This window comes from Oncorhynchus mykiss, chromosome 22 (assembly GCF_057628025.1).
Source record: "Oncorhynchus mykiss isolate SJ-2025 chromosome 22, ASM5762802v1, whole genome shotgun sequence".
NCBI lineage: Eukaryota > Metazoa > Chordata > Actinopteri > Salmoniformes > Salmonidae > Oncorhynchus > Oncorhynchus mykiss.
Genome location: NC_143043.1, coordinates 41,956,927 through 41,975,403, shown reverse-complemented (window position 1 = coordinate 41,975,403; position 18,477 = coordinate 41,956,927). Strand labels below are relative to the sequence as shown.

Below are 18,477 nucleotides of genomic sequence, written 5' to 3'. Positions count from 1 at the left end.
CTGACTAGAGTCTCTGACAATTTTATGGGCTTTCCTCTGACACTGCCTATTATATAGGTCCTGGATGGCAGGAAGCTGGGACCCAGTGATGTACTGGGCCGTACGCACTACCTTCTGTAGCGCCTTACGGTCAGATGCCGAGCAGTTGCCATACCAGGCGGTGATGCAACTGGTCAGGATGCTCTCGATGGTGCAGCTATACAACCTTTTGAGGATCTGGGGACCCATGCCATCTTTTCAGTCTCCTGAGGGGAAAAGGTTTTGTCATGCCCTCTTCACGACTGTCTTAGTATGTTTGGACCATGATAGCTCATTGTTGATGTGGACACCAAGGAACTTGAAAAACCTGTGACCAGCTCCACTACAGCCCTGTCGATGTTAATGGGGGCCTGCTCGGCCCGCCTTTTCCTGTAGTCCACGATCAGCTCCTTTGTCTTGCTCACATTGAGGGAGAGGTTGTTGTCCTGACACCACACTGCCAGTTTTCCTCCCTTTATTCCGTCTCATCGTTGTCGGTGATCAGGCCTACCACTGTTGTGTCGTCAGCAAACGTAATGACGGTGTTGGAGTCGTGTTTGGCCACTCAGCCGTGGGTGAACAGGGAGTACAGGAGGGCACTAAGTACACACCCCTGAGGGGCCCCAGTGTTAAGGATCAGTGTGGTGGACGTGTTGTTTCCCACTCTTACCACCTGGGGGCGGCCCGTCAGGAAGTCCAGGATCCAGTTGCAGAGGGAGGTGTTTAGTCCCAGAGTCCTTAGCTTAGTGATGAACTTCGTGGGCACTATGGTGTTGAACACTGAGCTGTAGTCAATGAACAACATTCTCACACAGGTGTTGCTTTTGTCCAGGTGGGAAAGGGCAGTGTGGAGTGTGATTGAGATTACATCATCTGTGGATCTGTTGGGGCGGTATGGGAATTGGAGTGGGTCTAGGGTGTCCGGGAGGATGCTGTTGATATGAGCCATGACCAGCCTTTCAAAGCACTTCATGGCTACCAACATGAGTGGTACGGGGCGGTAATCATTTAGGCAGGTTACCTTCGCTTCCTTGGGCACAGGGACTATGGGGGTCTGCTTGAAACATTTGGTATTACAGACTCGGTCAGGGAGAGGTTGAAAATGTCAGTGAAGATACTGGACAGTTGGTCCGCGCATGCTTTGAGTACACGTCCTGGTAATCCGTCTGGCCCAGCGGCTTTGTGAATGTTGACAAATGTCTGGTAGGCTCGCATCACTGGGCAGCTCGCGTCTGGGTCTCCCTTTGTAGTCCGTAATAGTTTTCAAGCCCTGCCACATCCGATGAGCGTCAGAGCCGGTGTAGTAGGATTCAATCTTAATCCTGTATTGACGCTTTGCTTGTTTGATGGTTCATCTGAGGGCAGAGCAGGATTTATTATAAGCGTCCGGATTAGTCTCCCGCTTCTTGAAAGCGGCAGCTCTAGCCTTTAGCTCGATGCAGATGTTGCTTGTAATCCATGGCTTCTGGTTGGGATATTGATGTACGATCACTGTGGGGACAATGTTGACGATGCATTTATTGATGAAGCCTTTTGGACTCCAAGGTTATCGGACCGACCCTTAGGTCAACTGCCAGTGGTTTGTTATGGTTTGTTTTGCATTTAGGGATTTAAACATCAACAAACGGCATTAACTAACTGACGAGGCCTGAGCAGAACTGAGAGAAAACATCCTCATCTCTCTCTCATTCTAATTAAACTGGGGTGATTTGATTTGAATCCTGAAAAGATGAGTTGTCTATAATCTCCTATTATATATTCATTAAAAAGCTTTGCACTCTGTTCTGCTACAGGGCCCTACCAGGTCCTTTCTTTCTGAAGGATATCTGGGGTCACACTAACATAACAGCCTTCATAGAGTAGACCCCCTTCACTAGATAGGACTAGTCATCAGGATCAACAAATTGCATGCCTCTTAAACTGTGTTTCCATCAGAGCCGTGATGCCCATCTGATAGTAGCCATCTCAACAAGCTACCCTAAACACTTTAGTGGAATAGGTAAAGAGAGATTGTGGTGGCAGAACGATGGTGTCTGTCTTTACCGGGTTGTCCTGTTCACGTCGTTTTAGCGTACAAACTAAAGGCATTCTGTCAGATAGCATGAGATTATCAGATCTGGATTACTATATGTGTGGCTGTGAGTTTGTGTTCCTTTTCCCTCAAAGGTCTGTCTTCTAATTTGGTGGGCTTTGGCTGTGTAAAATCAGCATTACCAAACTGCCTTTGTAGCTGCCAAGTCCTCCTGTGAATAGCTAGTGTATTTGTGGCCAGACAGAGACACTACTTCTTATTTAATAGAGGCTCTCTCTGTAAGTCTTTTTTAATTCTGACAAGACGCGGATTTAAAGGTTATGATTTATGTCCCATCGAGTGTCTAAGGCACTGTCCAGAGGAGGGAGAGGACAGTGCTGGCTAATGCATTCATCTGTCGCTCCGCAGATCAGTGAACAAACGCAATAATCGCCCATCAACTGTACATCCAGATATCACTGTAGAGGAGGGATTTCATATTTAGCCCCCCCCTCCCCCCACCCAGGGGTTATCAACACCCTCCTACACTTTTAGAGCGTAAACTGCTCTCAACACTACTCTCACTCTCTTCGAGCACGCCTGCAGGTACACACACAAGAACAGGCACACACGCATGTAGCATGTACTACACTCCAACTCCCTGGCTCTCCTCACATGTTCAGCACGACACAACATACTCCCCCAGACATAGAGAAAGCATGCCAGGTAACACATGCTAGTTAGTTAGAGGCCCCTGGAGAACCACTTCACTTAACCACACTCTGATATGGCTGTTGCAATGTGTGACTGTTTTGACAGTATTTAGGGAATGTGGTGTGTGAAGGTTGTTAAAGAGTCAGTGAACACCCTGATTGGCGTGTGTGTTTCCCCGATGAGACGTGTTTCCCCGATGAGACGTGTGTTTCGCAGATGAGACGTGTGTTTCCCTGATGAGACGTGTGTTTCCCCGATGAGACGTGTGTTTCCCCGATGAGATGGGTGTTTCCCCGATGAGACGTGTGTTTCGCAGATGAGACGTGTTTCGCCGATGAGACGTGTTTCCCCGATGAGATGTGTGTTTCCCCGATGAGATGTATGTTTCCCCGATGAGACGTGTGTTTCCCCGATGAGACGTGTGTTTCCCCGATGAGACGTGTGTTTCCCCGATGAGACGTGTGTTTTCCCGATGAGACGTGTGTTTCGCAGATGAGACGCGTTTCCCAGATGAGACGTGTGTTTCCCCGATGAGACGTGTTTCCCCGATGAGACGTGTTTCCCCGATGAGACGTGTGTTTCCCAGATGAGACGTGTGTTTCCCCAATGAGACGTGTGTTTCGCAGATGAGACGTGTTTCCCCGATGAGAAGCCTATTTCACTTCCCCCAAATCCGTAATGTGAATCTAAGATAACTCAAGTAATCTGTAATTAATTGTGATGTTTTTTTCTGAGGATATGTTAGTTGCCAATTTTACATCTAAGGTGTTTGGTGCAGTATTTCTCAAGTAAAAAAATGCAGGACATGTTGTCTTATGTAAACAAAGTGGGAGCTGCTGGACAGGTCTGTCTCACTGTCTATGCTATTGGATAGAGAGCTATCACCACAGCTGTTCACCCCATGTTAGTGGGCAAATGGATCAAATCAAAACACATCCTTCATTTACCTGTTGTGACGCAAGGATGTTCCAAACTCAGTTTCCGATGAGACTGACTTTATGACCAAAATATGCCTATTTACACTTTGTAGTTAATTGTGACACTGGAATAACGGACTCAATGCCACATAAGCTGTTTTCAAAGGGATTTGTTGCTTTTTAAAGGCAGTAGCTCTTTAAATAGCCAAGAGGCAAGATGCAAGACAAGCCCTTAAGCTCTGCTCTTATCTGTTCTGACTATAAGAAGATATACTGTACAGTACAAATTCTCTGTTGCTCTCTGCACACCCCCACCCGTATAACCATGTTTCATCTAACACAGTTTAGGAGGTGTTTGCATGTGAGAAAAATGTACCCACTTCCCCCTCTCCACCCCCAGCTTCATACACATCCATTAATCACACAGTCTGACATGCAGATGTTTCTGCTCATTCAGCTTGTGTGTGTGTTCTAGATGCATGCCCCTGTATGAGACATTAAACAGCATAATTACATGTTCAACCTGAAAGGGATTGATGTTAGAGTGTGATGTTTGTTATATCCCTTTCATACTAAGACGTTTTTCTGCCAACTTTATCATTTCCTCCTTTTCTTTATGCCTGAAAGATATTGCCGGTATCAAAGCCAAAACTTTTATTTCCGCCAAACAACCCATTAATGATTTCGGTAAAGTTTTGCCAACAGCTTAGTATGAAATGTACTATGCTCTTAAACTTGTGATGGTTGCTAGTCAGCACCTGTTAACCATACTCCGCCTGCCAGTTCGAACCTTTGCGAGGCATGTCACTGCACTGTTTTCTAAACCACAACTAGATGGATCCAGAAAGAATTACTGTGGGGGGAAAAAATGACTGAATTATTAAAATATTGGAATAAGGTAGGCTAATGCAATTGAAGGCATGTATCAAATTGTTGCTTACTGAAACTCCTAGTCATCCAATCCTTGCAATAGAATTGAAGCAATAGCCTACCCGCGTGTGGTCAACTAAATCATTTCAGAACTGCTATCGCGCTACTTTGAGACAATTGATAAATCAATAAATGTCCGATTTTTGTTTTCCTTGAATCTCCATTTGGAATCTGGTTAGGCTACAATTAGGCTGGGGAAATGTTAGCTACGTTGAGGTGAGTGTTGCTCCTGATCATCTTGTCTAGTTTGCTCATTTCTTAGAACATTTTGCCATGTAATGTAGTTTAAAAAGTGGATTATTTTGCTCTTCACTCGCAGTCGTTTAGCAGCCTAGACCTACTCCCTACCAAAACAGCCTGTGACTTCACTGACTTGTCTGATAATTAAACAATGCGATTTTGTTTAACTGAATCTCTGTCTGTATAGGCTAATTGGTTTCTGGCTGGGCAAATTGCGTGGTGGTATAGTTTATCTATTAGTTTTCTCATCTATCACATATAAGAAACATTTAGCGTGCAATAATGTAGCCAAAATCACGTATAGGCCTATTATTTAGCTCGATCGTATGTAGTCAACTCAAACACCCGCGGAGGTTGTGAAATATTTGAGACTCGCATGCTTTTGAGAATAGGATTGTTCAAATTTTGTATCGGTATCCTGATGAAGGTAAGACCCTTCACTTGCTCCCTATCAAAGCGGGTTGAGGGTAGGAAAGAAATGACACATGGATAAAAAAAAAAAGAAGCTTGGGCTGTGTTTCAAAATAAAACTTTGTTATATGACAGCGTTCTATACGTTTCCATGACACAAGTTGTGTGTGAAAAATATTTGTTGCCCTTTAATATTCCATCATATTCATCCGGGTAGGTGTGCCTTGCCTGTTTAATTAACAAAATGACAAGCTATTGATTTAATTTGGATTGCGCAGCCATGGCTGCACAGACCCATAACATAGGCCTAATTAAACTCAAAATATGATATTCTATTCTTTTGAAAGTATGTTATGTTACTTAGGACCTAACATGACGTAATAATGGATTTATTTTTCAAGGTGTATATTCTCAAATAATTTTATTGAAATAGAAGCCCCTCATTATGTCTTAATAATCCATCCCTATGATTACTCTGCTATCGTCTCATTATGTCTTAATAATCCAGCACTATGATTACTCTGCTATCGTCTCATTATGTCTTAATAATCCATCCCTATGTTTACTCTGCTATCGTCTCGTTATGTCTTAATAATCCATCCCTATTTTTACTCTGCTATTGCCTAATTACAGTATGTCTTAATATATACTCGGGATAATGCGGCCATATGGTTGCAATTAACCCTACTGTAGTCTGTCCATTCACTGCTTTGGTGTGGTGGAAATCTGTGGGTCTTTTGTGGTTTTTCCCAAGACTTCAGTTCAGTGTAAATTCTTCATCTCTCTAGCAGACAGTGAGTTTGTCGTATTTGGTGTAGCTCTTTCCTGCAGTCAAATATCCAAAATCGCCCTCTATTGGCCTCATAGTAAAACCAAATGCATGCTTTTCAACCGTTCGCTGCCCGCACCCGCCCGCCCGACTAGCGTCACCACGCTGGATGGTTCCGACCTAGAATATGTGGACAACTATAAATACCTAGGTGTCTGGCTAGACTGTAAACTCTCCTTCCATACTCATGTTAAACATCTCCAATCAAAAATCAAATCTAGAATCGGCTTTCTATTTTGCAACAAAGCCTCCTTCACTCTCACAATTTAGTTTTACTTGCATTTAAGAGCAGTTGGAGGCCACGGAAGGAGAGTTGTAATGGCATTGAAGCTCATCTGTAGGTTAGTTCTTCTTCTTATGGGCACCGTCCCACCTGGCCAACATCCGGTGAATTTGCAGAGAGCGAAATTCAAACTGCAGAATTATAAATATTTAACTTTCATAAAATCACAAGTGTAATACATCAAATTAAATCTTAACTTCTTGTTAACCCAGCTGCTGTGTCAGATTTCAAAAAGGCTTTACCGCGAAAGCAAACCATGCGATTATCTGAGAACAGCGCCCTGCTTACAAAAGCATGAAAAACATATTTCAACCAGGCAGGTGTGCCACGAAACTCAGAAATAGCGATATAATAAATGCCTTACCTTTGTGTCACACCCTGGTCAAAGTATTTTGTGTTTATCTTTATTTATTTGGTCAGGCCAGGGTGTGGCATGGGTTTTTGTATGTGGTGTGTATGTGTGGGGATTGTAGCTAGTGGGGTGTTCTAGCTAAGTCTATGGCTGTCTGAAGTGGTTCTCAATCAGAGGCAGGTGTTTATCGTTGTCTCTGATTGGGAACCATATTTAGGCAGCCATATTCTTTGAGTTTGTCGTGGGTGATTGTCCTTAGTGTCCTGATGTCATTGTTCTGTGTTAGGATACACAAGTATAGGCTGTTTCGGGTTTTGTTAAGTTTATTGTTTTGGTAGTGTTTGTGTTTAGTGTGTTAATTCATTAAACATGGATTGCAATAGACACGCCGCATTTTGGTCCGACTCTCCTTCTCACGAAGAAAACCGTTACAGAATCACCCACCACAAAGGGACCAAGCAGCGTGTCAACAGGCAAGAACAGCCCAAAGTGGAGTACAGTATGGACTATACTTCTTGGGAGGAGATAGACAGGTGGGCGGTCGACCCAGGGAGAGTGCCGGAGCCCGCCTGGGATTCGATGGAGCAGTGCGCGGAAGGATATAGGAGAATGGAGTTTGCGAAGCAAGCAAGGCGGCGCGGACGGAGGCCCCATAGTCAGCCCCAAAAATTTCTTGGGGGGGGGCTCAGGGAGAGTGTGGCAGAGTCAGGAGCCAGACCTGAGCCAACTCTCCCTGTTTATCGTGAGGAGCCAAGGAGGAGACCAGAGCCGGTGTTGGAGGTGAGCGAAACAGAGACTGTGAAGGAGTTAATGGGGAAATTGGAGGAGAGAGAAATGAGGGAGTTGCTGTGTTGGTGTTTTAAACATGGAATTCGCCCGACGGAGCGTGTCGGGGATTTGATGGCACCTGGGTCAGCGCTCCATACTCGTCCTGAGGTGCGTGTTAGTCGGCTGGTTAAGATGGTGCCAGTCTCACGTACCAGGCCTCCTGTGCACCTCCCTAGCCTTGCACGTCCTGTGCCAGCACCGCTCTCAAGATCTCCAGTACGCCTTCACGGTCTAACCCATCCTGTGCCACCTCCACACCCCAGCCCTCCGGTAGCAGCTCCCCGCACCAGGCTTCCTGTGCGTGTCCTCGGCCCAGTACCACCAGTGCCAGCACCACGCATCAGGCCTATAGTGCGCCTCGCCTGTCCAGCGCTGTCGGAGCCCTCCTCCTCTCCAGCGCTGTCGGAGTCTCCCGCCTGTTTAGCGCTGTTAGAGCCTTCCTTCTCTACAGCGCTGCCGGAGTCTCCCGCCTGTTCAGAGCTGCCAGTTAGCATAGAGCTGCCAGTTAGCATAGAGCTGCCAGTTAGCATAGAGCTGCCAGTTAGCATAGAGCTGCCAGTTAGCATAGAGCTGCCAGTTAGCATAGAGCTGCCAGTTAGCAAGGAGCTGCCAGTCTGCAAGGAGCTGCCAGTCTGCATAGAGCTGCCAGTCTGTAAGGAGCTGCCAGTCTGCAAGGAGCCGCCAGAGCTGCCTGTCTGCAGGATGCCGCCAAAGCTGCCAGTCTGCAAGGAGCCGCCAGAGCTGCCAGTCTGCAAGGAGCCGCCAGAGCTGCCAGTCTGCAAGGAGCCGCCAGAGCTGCCAGTTAGCATGGAGCAGCCAGGGCCGCCAGTCAGCATGGAGCAGCCAGGGCCGCCAGTCAGCATGGAGCAGCCAGTCAGCATGGAGCAGCCAGTCAGCATGGAGCAGCCAGAGCAGCCAGTCAGCATGGAGCAGCCAGTCAGCATGGAGCAGCCAGAGCTGCCAGTCAGCATGGAGCAGCCAGTCAGCATGGAGCAGCCAGAGCTGCCAGTCAGCATGGAGCAGCCAGTCAGCATGGAGCAGCCAGAGCTGCCAGTCATCATGGAGCAGCCAGTCAGCATGGAGCAGCCAGATCTGCCAGTCGACCAGACTCTTCCAGATCTGCCAGTCGACCAGACTCTTCCAGATCTGCCAGTCGACCAGACTCTCCCAGATCTGCCAGTCGACCAGACTCTTCCAGATCTGCCAGTCGACCAGACTCTTCCAGATCCGCCAGTCGACCAGAATCTTCCAGATCCGCCAGTCGACCAGACTCTTCCAGATCCGCCAGTCGACCAGACTCTTCCAGATCCGCCAGTCGACCAGACTCTTCCAGATCTGCCAGTCGACCAGACTCTTCCAGATCTGCCAGTCGACCAGACTCTTCCAGATCTGCCAGTCGACCAGACTCTTCCAGATCTGCCAGTCGACCAGACTCTTCCAGATCTGCCAGTCGACCAGACTCTTCCAGATCTGCCAGTCGACCAGACTCTTCCAGATCTGCCAGTCGACCAGACTCTTCCAGATCTGCCAGTCGACCAGACTCTTCAAGATCTGCCAGTCGACCAGACTCTTCCAGATCTGCCAGTCAGCCAGGATCTGCCAGTCAGCCAGGATCTGCCGAAACCACCAGCCAGCCAGGTAGATTCATCAACCTGCCTGAGCTTCCTCTCACTCCTGAGCTTCCTCTCACTCCTGAGCTTCCCCTCAGTCCCGAGCTGCCTCAGTCCCGAGCTGCCCCTCAGTCCCGATCTGCTCCTCAGTCCAGTGGGGTTCTGGGTGAGGACTACTAGGCCATGGTCGGCGGCGAGGGTGGACTATCCAGGGACGCAAGGAGAAGGGACTAAGACATTGATTGAGTGGGGTCCACGTCCCGCACCGGAGCCGCCACCATGGACAGACGCCCACCCGGACCCTCCCTATTGTTTTGAGGTGCGTTCGGGAGTCCGCACCTTAGGGGGGGGGTTCTGTCACACCCTGGTCAAAGTATTTTGTGTTTATCTTTATTTATTTGGTCAGGCCAGGGTGTGGCATGGGTTTTTGTATGTGGTGTGTATGTGTGGGGATTGTAGCTAGTGGGGTGTTCTAGCTAAGTCTATGGCTGTCTGAAGTGGTTCTCAATCAGAGGCAGGTGTTTATCGTTGTCTCTGATTGGGAACCATATTTAGGCAGCCATATTCTTTGAGTTTGTCGTGGGTGATTGTCCTTAGTGTCCTGATGTCATTGTTCTGTGTTAGGATACACAAGTATAGGCTGTTTCGGGTTTTGTTAAGTTTATTGTTTTGGTAGTGTTTGTGTTTAGTGTGTTAATTCATTAAACATGGATTGCAATAGACACGCCGCATTTTGGTCCGACTCTCCTTCTCACGAAGAAAACCGTTACACTTTGCTCTTCTGTTGGCACTCCAAAAGGTCCAAGATACATCACAAATAGTCCTTTTGTTTGATAATGTCCTTCTTTATATCCATAAAAACTCAGTTTAGCTGGCGCGTTCAGTCAATAATCCACCCAGTTTCCCAACATCAAAATGCATACAAAATGAATCCCAAACGTTACTAATAAACTTTTCCAAACAAGTCAAACAATGTTTTTAATCAAACCTTAGGTACCCTAATACGTAAATAAACTATACAATTTAAGACTGAGAATCGTTATTGTCTTTACCGGAGAAAAATACCAAAGAACGCGCTCTCTTCCATGCGCTTGGAAACACTACAGCCAAATTGGGAACCACCTATTAAAACTACAATTTCTGGCTAATTTTTCCAAAAACCAGCATGAAACACTTTCTAAAAAATGTTGACATCTAGTGGAAGCTCTAGGAACTATAATCTGGGGGGATTTTGCCTTATAATAAAAGTGACAGCCATTGAAAACGGTGGTAGGCTGAACTTTTTTTGGGGGGGGGATGGTTTGTCCTCGGGGTTTCGCCTGCCATATCAGTTCTGTTACACTCAAAGACATAATTTGAACAGTGCTATAAACTATAAACACTAGAGTGTTTTCTATCCAAAAATGACATGCATATCCTAGCTTCTGGGCCTGATTAACAGGCAGTTTACTTTGGGCACGCTTTTCATCTGGACGTGAAAATACTGCCCCCTACCCAAGAGAGGTTAACACAGTGTCCAAAGAAGGGCCAGAGGTATTTAGAATGGTGTCGTCTGCGTAGAGGTGGATCAAAGAATCACCAGCAGCAAGAGCGACATCATTGATGTATACAGAGAAGAGAGTCGGCACGAGAATTGAACCCTGTGGCACCCCCATAGAGACTGCCAGAGGTCCGGACAACAGGCCATCCGATTTGACACACTGAACTCTGTCAGAGAAGTAGTTGGTGAACCAAGCGAGGCAATCATTTGAGAAACCAAGGCAATTGAGTCTGCCAATAAGAATGTTGTGATTGACAGAGTCGAAAGCCTTAGCCAGGTTGATGAATACGGCTGCACAGTAATGTCTCTTATCGATGGCGGTTATGATATTGTTTAGGACCTTGAGCGTGGCTGAGGTGCACCCATGACCAGCTCTGAAACCAGATAGCGGAGTGGGATTTGAAATGGTCGGTAATCTGTTTGTTAATTTAGCTTTCGAAGACCTTAGAAAGGCAGGGTAGAATAGATATAGGTCTGAAGCAGTTTGGGTCTAGAGTGTCTCCCCCTTTGAAGAGGGGGATGACCGCGGCAGCGTTCCAATCTAGGGGAATCTCAGACAATACAAAAGAGAGGTTGACCAGGCTAGTAATAGGGGTTGCAACAATTTCGGCAGATAATTTTAGAAAGAGAGGGTCCAGATTGTCTAGCCCGGCTGATTTGTAGGGGTCCAGATTTTGCAGCTCTTTCACTTTTGTATACGTGTTTGTTTTGGGCTTCGTGCCTTTCATAGCATGTTGTATTTTTGGGTGGAGTATTAAACCCCCCTATTATTTATTCCTGGGCCTGTCTCCAATCATTTATACAACATGACAGAATAACCAATCCTACACGGAGACAGAATAACCGACCCTAAATGGAGACCGCGGAATGGCCCGTCCAACGCAACTTCGGCAGCTGTAACTGGCCCGTCCGACGCGGCTGCTGCAACTGGCCCATCCAATGCATCTTCGGCAACTGGCCCGTCCGACGCAACTTCGGCAGCAGCAACTGGTCTGACCGACCCGCACTGTCGCAACTTTGGCAGCTGCAACTGGCCCGTCCGACGTGGATGCAACTTCGGCAACTGGCCCGTCCAATGACGCAACTTTGGTAGCTGCAACTGGCCCTGACCTTACCTCGTTCCTGTGGTCGTCCTCGAGGCCGGTGTATTCCCGCTGCTGGTGCAGTGCGACACGGGAGGGGTACTGCTGAGAGGAGCATTGCTGGGTTCCTGGAGTGGACAACCTGGACGGCTCACTGACCAGGGATTTTCACCATCAGCTCCCTGACCAACTCCCTGTGGTCGTCCCCGAGGCCAGTGTCATTACGCTGCTAGTGCAGCACGTCGGGATGGCGTACTGCCACGGATTCCCCCGGTACTGCTGCTCATTCTGTGCACCAGTTCCGGGGGTCTACGTCACCGGCCTCTAACTGTTTCGTTATGCACACCTGATTCACCATTGTCTTGTCGGTTATTGTTCCCATGTCCGTTGGTCTTGAGTACATGTGCTTTGTTTCGGCTTTCGTGCTGCATGGATTGTGTACTGCTGTGTACTTGTTATTACGGGTCTCGTTCCGTGTATTGTTATTACGGGTCTCGTTCCGTGTATTGTTATTACGGGTCTCGTTCCGTGTATTGTTATTACGGGTCTTGTCCTGTGTATTGTTATTACGGGTCTCGTTCCGTGTATTGTTATTACGGGTCTCGTCCTGTGTATTGTTATTACGGGTCTCGTCCCGTTTATTGTTATTACGGGTCTCGTCCTGTGTATTGTTATTACGGGTCTCGTCCTGTGTATTGTTATTACGGGTCTCGTCCCGTTTATTGTTATTACGGGTCTCGTTCCGTGTATTGTTATTACGGGTCTTGTCCTGTGTATTGTTATTACGGGTCTTGTCCCGTGTATTGTTATTACGGGTCTCGTCCCGTTTATTGTTATTACAGGTCTCGTCCTGTGTATTGTTATTACGGGTCTCGTCCTGTGTATTGTTATTACGGGTCTCGTCCCGTTTATTGTTATTACGGGTCTCGTCCTGTGTATTGTTATTACGGGTCTCGTCCTGTGTATTGTTATTACGGGTCTCGTTCCGTGTAGTTATTAGAGGTGTAACCTCGCTCTTTGGTTTGGGTTACATCCCTGTGTTTTTGCATACATGTTTGTTTTGGGCTTCGTCCCCGTGACTTTCATGGCATGTTGTATTTTTGGGTGGAGTATTAAACCCCCCTATTATGAATTACTACGCCTGTCTCCAATCAGTTATACAACGTGACAGAGGTGTGTACTTTTGTTTCAAAGTAGATTTGTTTAAGATGACCAAAAACACTGTCACCCTAATTTAGCCCACTGCAGTAAAATGTTACAATATCAGGAGAGATAAATCATTCTTTTTTTTTATAGAAACCCCCCACTCAGCTTTTTGTTATTTCAAGAATTTTTGTTCAAATTCAAGCATTCACTTCTTAAAATGGTAAATGCATTTTTTTTATGCAGTAAACAAACTGAAGATGTCCAAGGTTGTCTTTGCAGGGGCCAAAATAAATACAATTATTCTGGGAATAACAACAACAAAAAAATGATGTCTGGGTTTTCTGTCATGTTATATGCTACTAAACACACTGCAACGCTGAATCCAAGCAACCAACCACTTCAATATTGTGTTCTACACATAAAATGAACAAATCCCATTCACCTTGCAATCTCTCATGTGGTGAAACCCATTTAGCAAACCCACGTGCAGATCACATGGAGATCAGCTGAGCACTTTCTGGACTCGCCACTCTACAAGGTGCATTGTGTTACTTCCTGTGACTCTGCCGAGAGAAATTGTTTTTGATTTGTGAGGAGACTGTCAAATGTCTGAAGCAGTAGGTGCTGGGGAGTGTTTCCTGGAAGGGCTCTTTTTGACTGGTTGCGTTAGGCTCAGTAGGCTTGATGTGGTCTTAGACAGCATTGTCCCTCTCTGCTGGATCCCACTGGGGTCTCGGCAGAGGGGGGTTACCAGTAGCTGGACACAATCACAATCTACCCACTCACTTCTTCGCTGCTGCGAGCCACAGCGTATAGGTCGTTTCTCACCGACAGACATGTTTGCACCTGTAAGACATCAGGTGAGGCTACTTCATACTTTCACATTATTGGCCAACTGAAAACATATGCAAAGGTGAAATACACTGTTTTGGACCTATAACAACACAAAATAGATCATGGCAACCATATCAGAGCACAAGGTGATTCCAGTGTATTTTCAGGACGTCTATCGTAACTCACTTCAATGTGAATTAGAAGTGTTCCGAATCTCTCTTATTAGATTTATTTCAGAGACGTTACTCATGTTGCTGTCACCTTCAATTTAACTCGACTGAACAGGCTGCCCCAGGAGCCCAACAGAAGACAATTCTTCATGTTACAATATAGTAGAGAAACATCCTTTGTAGTCCTTAACTTTACTTAACTCTCGCTTTCGTTTTCACTCTCTATCCCTTGCACTCTTTTCTTCCTCTCTTTCAGCCCTGAGTCCTTGGATCTCTATTTTCTCCCACCCGGGCGTGAGAGACTACTCCCAACTGACCCTTGATCTGACCAGGAATGAGCTGATAGTGGGTGCAAGGTAAGAATGCATTCCTTCATTTATCTCTTGTTCATTTATCACTTAAGCAAAACACTCTGCCTGGCCCTGCACTTCGCTGCTGCTGAGAATTCCTCACTTTCTATCATAGACAATGTTGAAATAAATTCAAAAGTGGTAATCATGTTAAAGGGGGTCTGAACTTCCTGATTTAACTTTGGTTCAATTATCCTCATCAGGAAATGAGACTGAGAACTAGATTTGGGCCATGTTTTGATGTGGGTGTTCGAACATGAGAAGCGTTTGTACTTTCACTCTGCCAAAACAGCACACAGTTAGTCACTCACCCTTCCAGATAACTTGAAACAGTCTAACCAGGTCTTGTGTCTGGAGCTAGCCTAGACTAGCTAACAAGCTAGCCAACTTCTTTCTCCAATTAGCTTCAGCCGGTTGGTGTGGGACAGTGGCCAAGTTCTTTTATTTCTCATTAAATACTTTCAATATTTGTATATGAATTTCTACAATTTTATAGTTGGTTTGAGATTTGTAACTCATTGAAGGTTGGAGCTATTGACTTTAAATTATTGTCACGTGTACATTGTGTAATTTACTGATGATCTCTAACTAGCCCCATAGGGATATCAAATGTCAAACCAAATTTACCCTGGGTATGGAGCGAGTTAGCTGCCGAAAGGTTGAACATACGTATCATTAAGATTGTAAGAAAATCCATACGTAAATTGTTAGATCATAAGAAAAGCCATGTGTGAAACGTAAAACATGAAATTTCACCTGTGAACATACAAACACCATTTTCTGATTTATAGATTAACATTTTAGGCTTGAACAAATCTTGTTGCAATTCTGACGTACAATAATAACTTACAGAGTTTAGCAGTTTCCTCTCAACAAAAAACATACACCAAACTGCCTGTGAGGAGTGCTACAGTGCCTTGCAAAAGTATTCGGCCACCTTGAACTTTGCGACCTTTTGCCACATTTCAGGCTTCAAACATAAAGATATAAAACTGTATTTTTTTGTGAAGAATCAACAACAAGTGGGACACAATCATGAAGTGGAACGACATTTATTGGATATTTCAAACTTTTTTAACAAATCAAAAACTGAAAAATTGGGCGTGCAAAATTATTCAGCCCCTTTACTTTCAGTGCAACAAACTCTCTCCAGAAGTTCAGTGAGGATCTCTGAATGATCCAATGTTGACCTAAATGACTAATGATGATAAATACAATCCACCTGTGTGTAATCAAGTCTCCGTATAAATGCACCTGCACTGTGATAGTCTCAGAGGTCCGTTAAAAGCGCAGAGAGCATCATGAAGAACAAGGAACACACCAGGCAGGTCCGAGATACTGTTGTGAAGAAGTTTAAAGCCGGATTTGGATACAAAAAGATTTCCCAAGCTTTAAACATCCCAAGGAGCACTGTGCAAGCGATAATATTGAAATGGAAGGAGTATCAGACCACTGCAAATCTACCACGACCTGGCCGTCCCTCTAAACTTTCAGCTCATACAAGGAGAAGACTGATCAGAGATGCAGCCAAGAGGCCCATGATCACTCTGGATGAACTGCAGAGATCTACAGCTGAGGTGGAAGATTCTGTCCATAGGACAACAATCAGTCGTATATTGCACAAATCTGGCCTTTATGGAAGAGTGGCAAGAAGAAAGCCATTTCTTAAAGATATCCATAAAAAGTGTTGTTTAAAGTTTGCCACAAGCCACCTGGGAGACACACCAAACATGCGGAAGAAGGTTCTCTGGTCAGATGAAACCAAAATTGAACTTTTTGGCAACAATGCAAAACGTTATGTTTGGCGTAAAAGCAACACAGCTGAACACACCATCCCCACTGTCAAACATGGTGGTGGCAGCATCATGGTTTGGGCCTGCTTTTCTTCAGCAGGGACAGGGAAGATGGTTCAAATTGATGGGAAGATGGATGGAGCCAAATACAGGACCATTCTGGAAGAAAACCTGATGGAGTCTGCAAAAGACCTGAGACTGGGGCGGAGATTTGTCTTCCAACAAGACAATGATCCAAAACATAAAGCAAAATCTACAATGGAATGGTTCAAAAATAAACATATCCAGGTGTTAGAATGGCCAAGTCAAAGTCCAGACCTGAATCCAATCGAGAATCTGTGGAAAGAACTGAAAACTGCTGTTCACAAATGCTCTCCATCCAACCTCACTGAGCTCGAGCTGTTTTGCAAGGAGGAATGGGAAAAAAATTCAGTCTCTCGATGTGCAAAACTGATAGAGACATACCCCAAGCGACTTACAGCTGTAATCGCAGCAAAAGGTGGCGCTACAAAGTATTAACTTAAGGGGGCTGAATAATTTTGCACGCCCAATTTTTCAGTTTTTGATTTGTTAAAAAAGTTTGAAATATCCAATTAATGTCGTTCCACTTCATGATTGTGTCCCACTTGTTGTTGATTCTTCACAAAAAAATACAGTTTTATATCTTTATGTTTGAAGCCTGAAATGTGGCAAAAGGTCGCAAAGTTCAAGGTGGCCGAATACTTTTGCAAGGCACTGTACATGAACAAGCGTACCACAATATAAAAAAACTGAAGTCAGGGAATCCCTGAAAGAGGTATCCTGCACGTTAAGTCTCCATTTTCTATTACTCCTCAGTTGAGTTTACTTCACATGTAGGTAGCTAATGTCATGGATTTGTTTGGCAGCATAATTCTAGATAGCACTAGCTGTATTATGCCTACAACAGTGAAGTTTCAGTCCGCTAGGTGTATCTCTAAAGCATGGGCATATATCTGGGTGAAGTGGACATCCCCATGCATGCACCTTATCAAATATGACGGATTGAATACTGCACCATTCCGTTCTCTGGGCTCTGTCTGCAATCATAGCCAGTAGTATCTACCAGGAATAAGTAATCATAACCAATAGTATATAGAATGATTAGAGATGTTTGGTGACTCTATTAATTATGTAGAACCACTGGAGTCACTCATTATGGAGTCACTCATATATTTTTATTGGATATTTTATTAAATCGCTTAATCTTGCCAAAGCATATTCTGCATGAGCGGTTAATATGAATTTAAACACATTTTTCATGATTTATATGAAACATATGGACTTTGAAATGAACAAGTGAGAGGTTAAATGTAGGTTAAGTCTGGCATAAGCTCATTCCCACACTAACAATACCTCTGTTGCAGTGGTCTTACTGTAGGCAGTCTCTGTATAGGCTATTCCTTCCAGTGCGATACTGATGTCCAGTTGAAGAGCTTGTGATCTCCATGCAGCACCACAGCACCATGTGCCTTCGGAAAAGCACCCCTCAGCCTCAGAAGATGCCCTTCTGGAGTCATGCAGCCATAGTCATTATACCCTAATGTAGGCCTATTTACCTACTAACCAAATGAAGTCCACAGCATGCATGATGCGTGCAACTCGTCATTGCAACATATTTGAACATTTCTTTCATCCTTCATTCAATTTAGTCAGTCAGTATGTCATCCATTCAGTCATTTGTCTGAGTTGCAATAGGAACTAAATCAAAGAGAATAGAACAGTCTTATCCATTTGTTTATTGAAATCCATGTGTGTATTCAAAATGATCAAGTTCTTTAGCCTATCACTTTAATAATTCAAAGTTTAATTTAGGCCGATCCAAATAAAAATAGCCCTTCAACTTTAGTGTGATGGTGTCCTGCAGAATCATTTTTTAAACTCTATTTGTGTTTTATAATAGGGGTCCCTTTAAAAAAAAGACCTTAGCTCACAGGTCTCAAAATATATCCCACTGAATAAATGTTAAACTAAATAGTTGAAGAGGCACATGCAGTGGCTGATGCAGGGTAAACAGACCAGTCAATAAGAATAGGCCATAGATAGTCTTGACCATTTGGGACCCCTTGGCTATTTCGCTCAGGACAGGTTATAGCCTCGACTTCATCAATATTTTGTTTTGTCACATTTATTGATATGGATATAGCCTCTGCGTGATGGGGTTGTGCAACACAAAGGGCTATAACAAGCCTACATACAGAGTGGAATTCACTAATACAACAGGCAAAGTGCCTAATATAAGGCCAACAGTCCGTGCTCCCAAATACTGGGAAAAGTGTGATCCATTAGGTTACATGGTCACCACAGTAGCCCCACGCGGCTATAAAAATAAATTATGCAATTATATGGCCATTAAATAACACACAACAGTATGGCATATTTAGATAGCGGAATAGGCCTA

General features: G+C 45.0%; 1 protein-coding gene across 11 annotated transcripts in view; it reads left to right on the top strand.

Annotated features, from left to right (window-relative positions):
- Nucleotides 1–18,477, top strand: part of LOC110501806 (semaphorin-5B) — a 289,412-nt gene that overhangs the window by 104,105 nt on the left and 166,830 nt on the right. For all 11 annotated transcript variants that reach the window (XM_090216092.1, XM_036959221.2, XM_090216091.1 and 8 more), the window contains one exon: nucleotides 14,172–14,271. In XM_090216092.1, coding sequence (XP_090072218.1) covers nucleotides 14,172–14,271 — 100 coding nt within the window. The remainder of the gene's footprint in view (nucleotides 1–14,171; nucleotides 14,272–18,477) is intronic.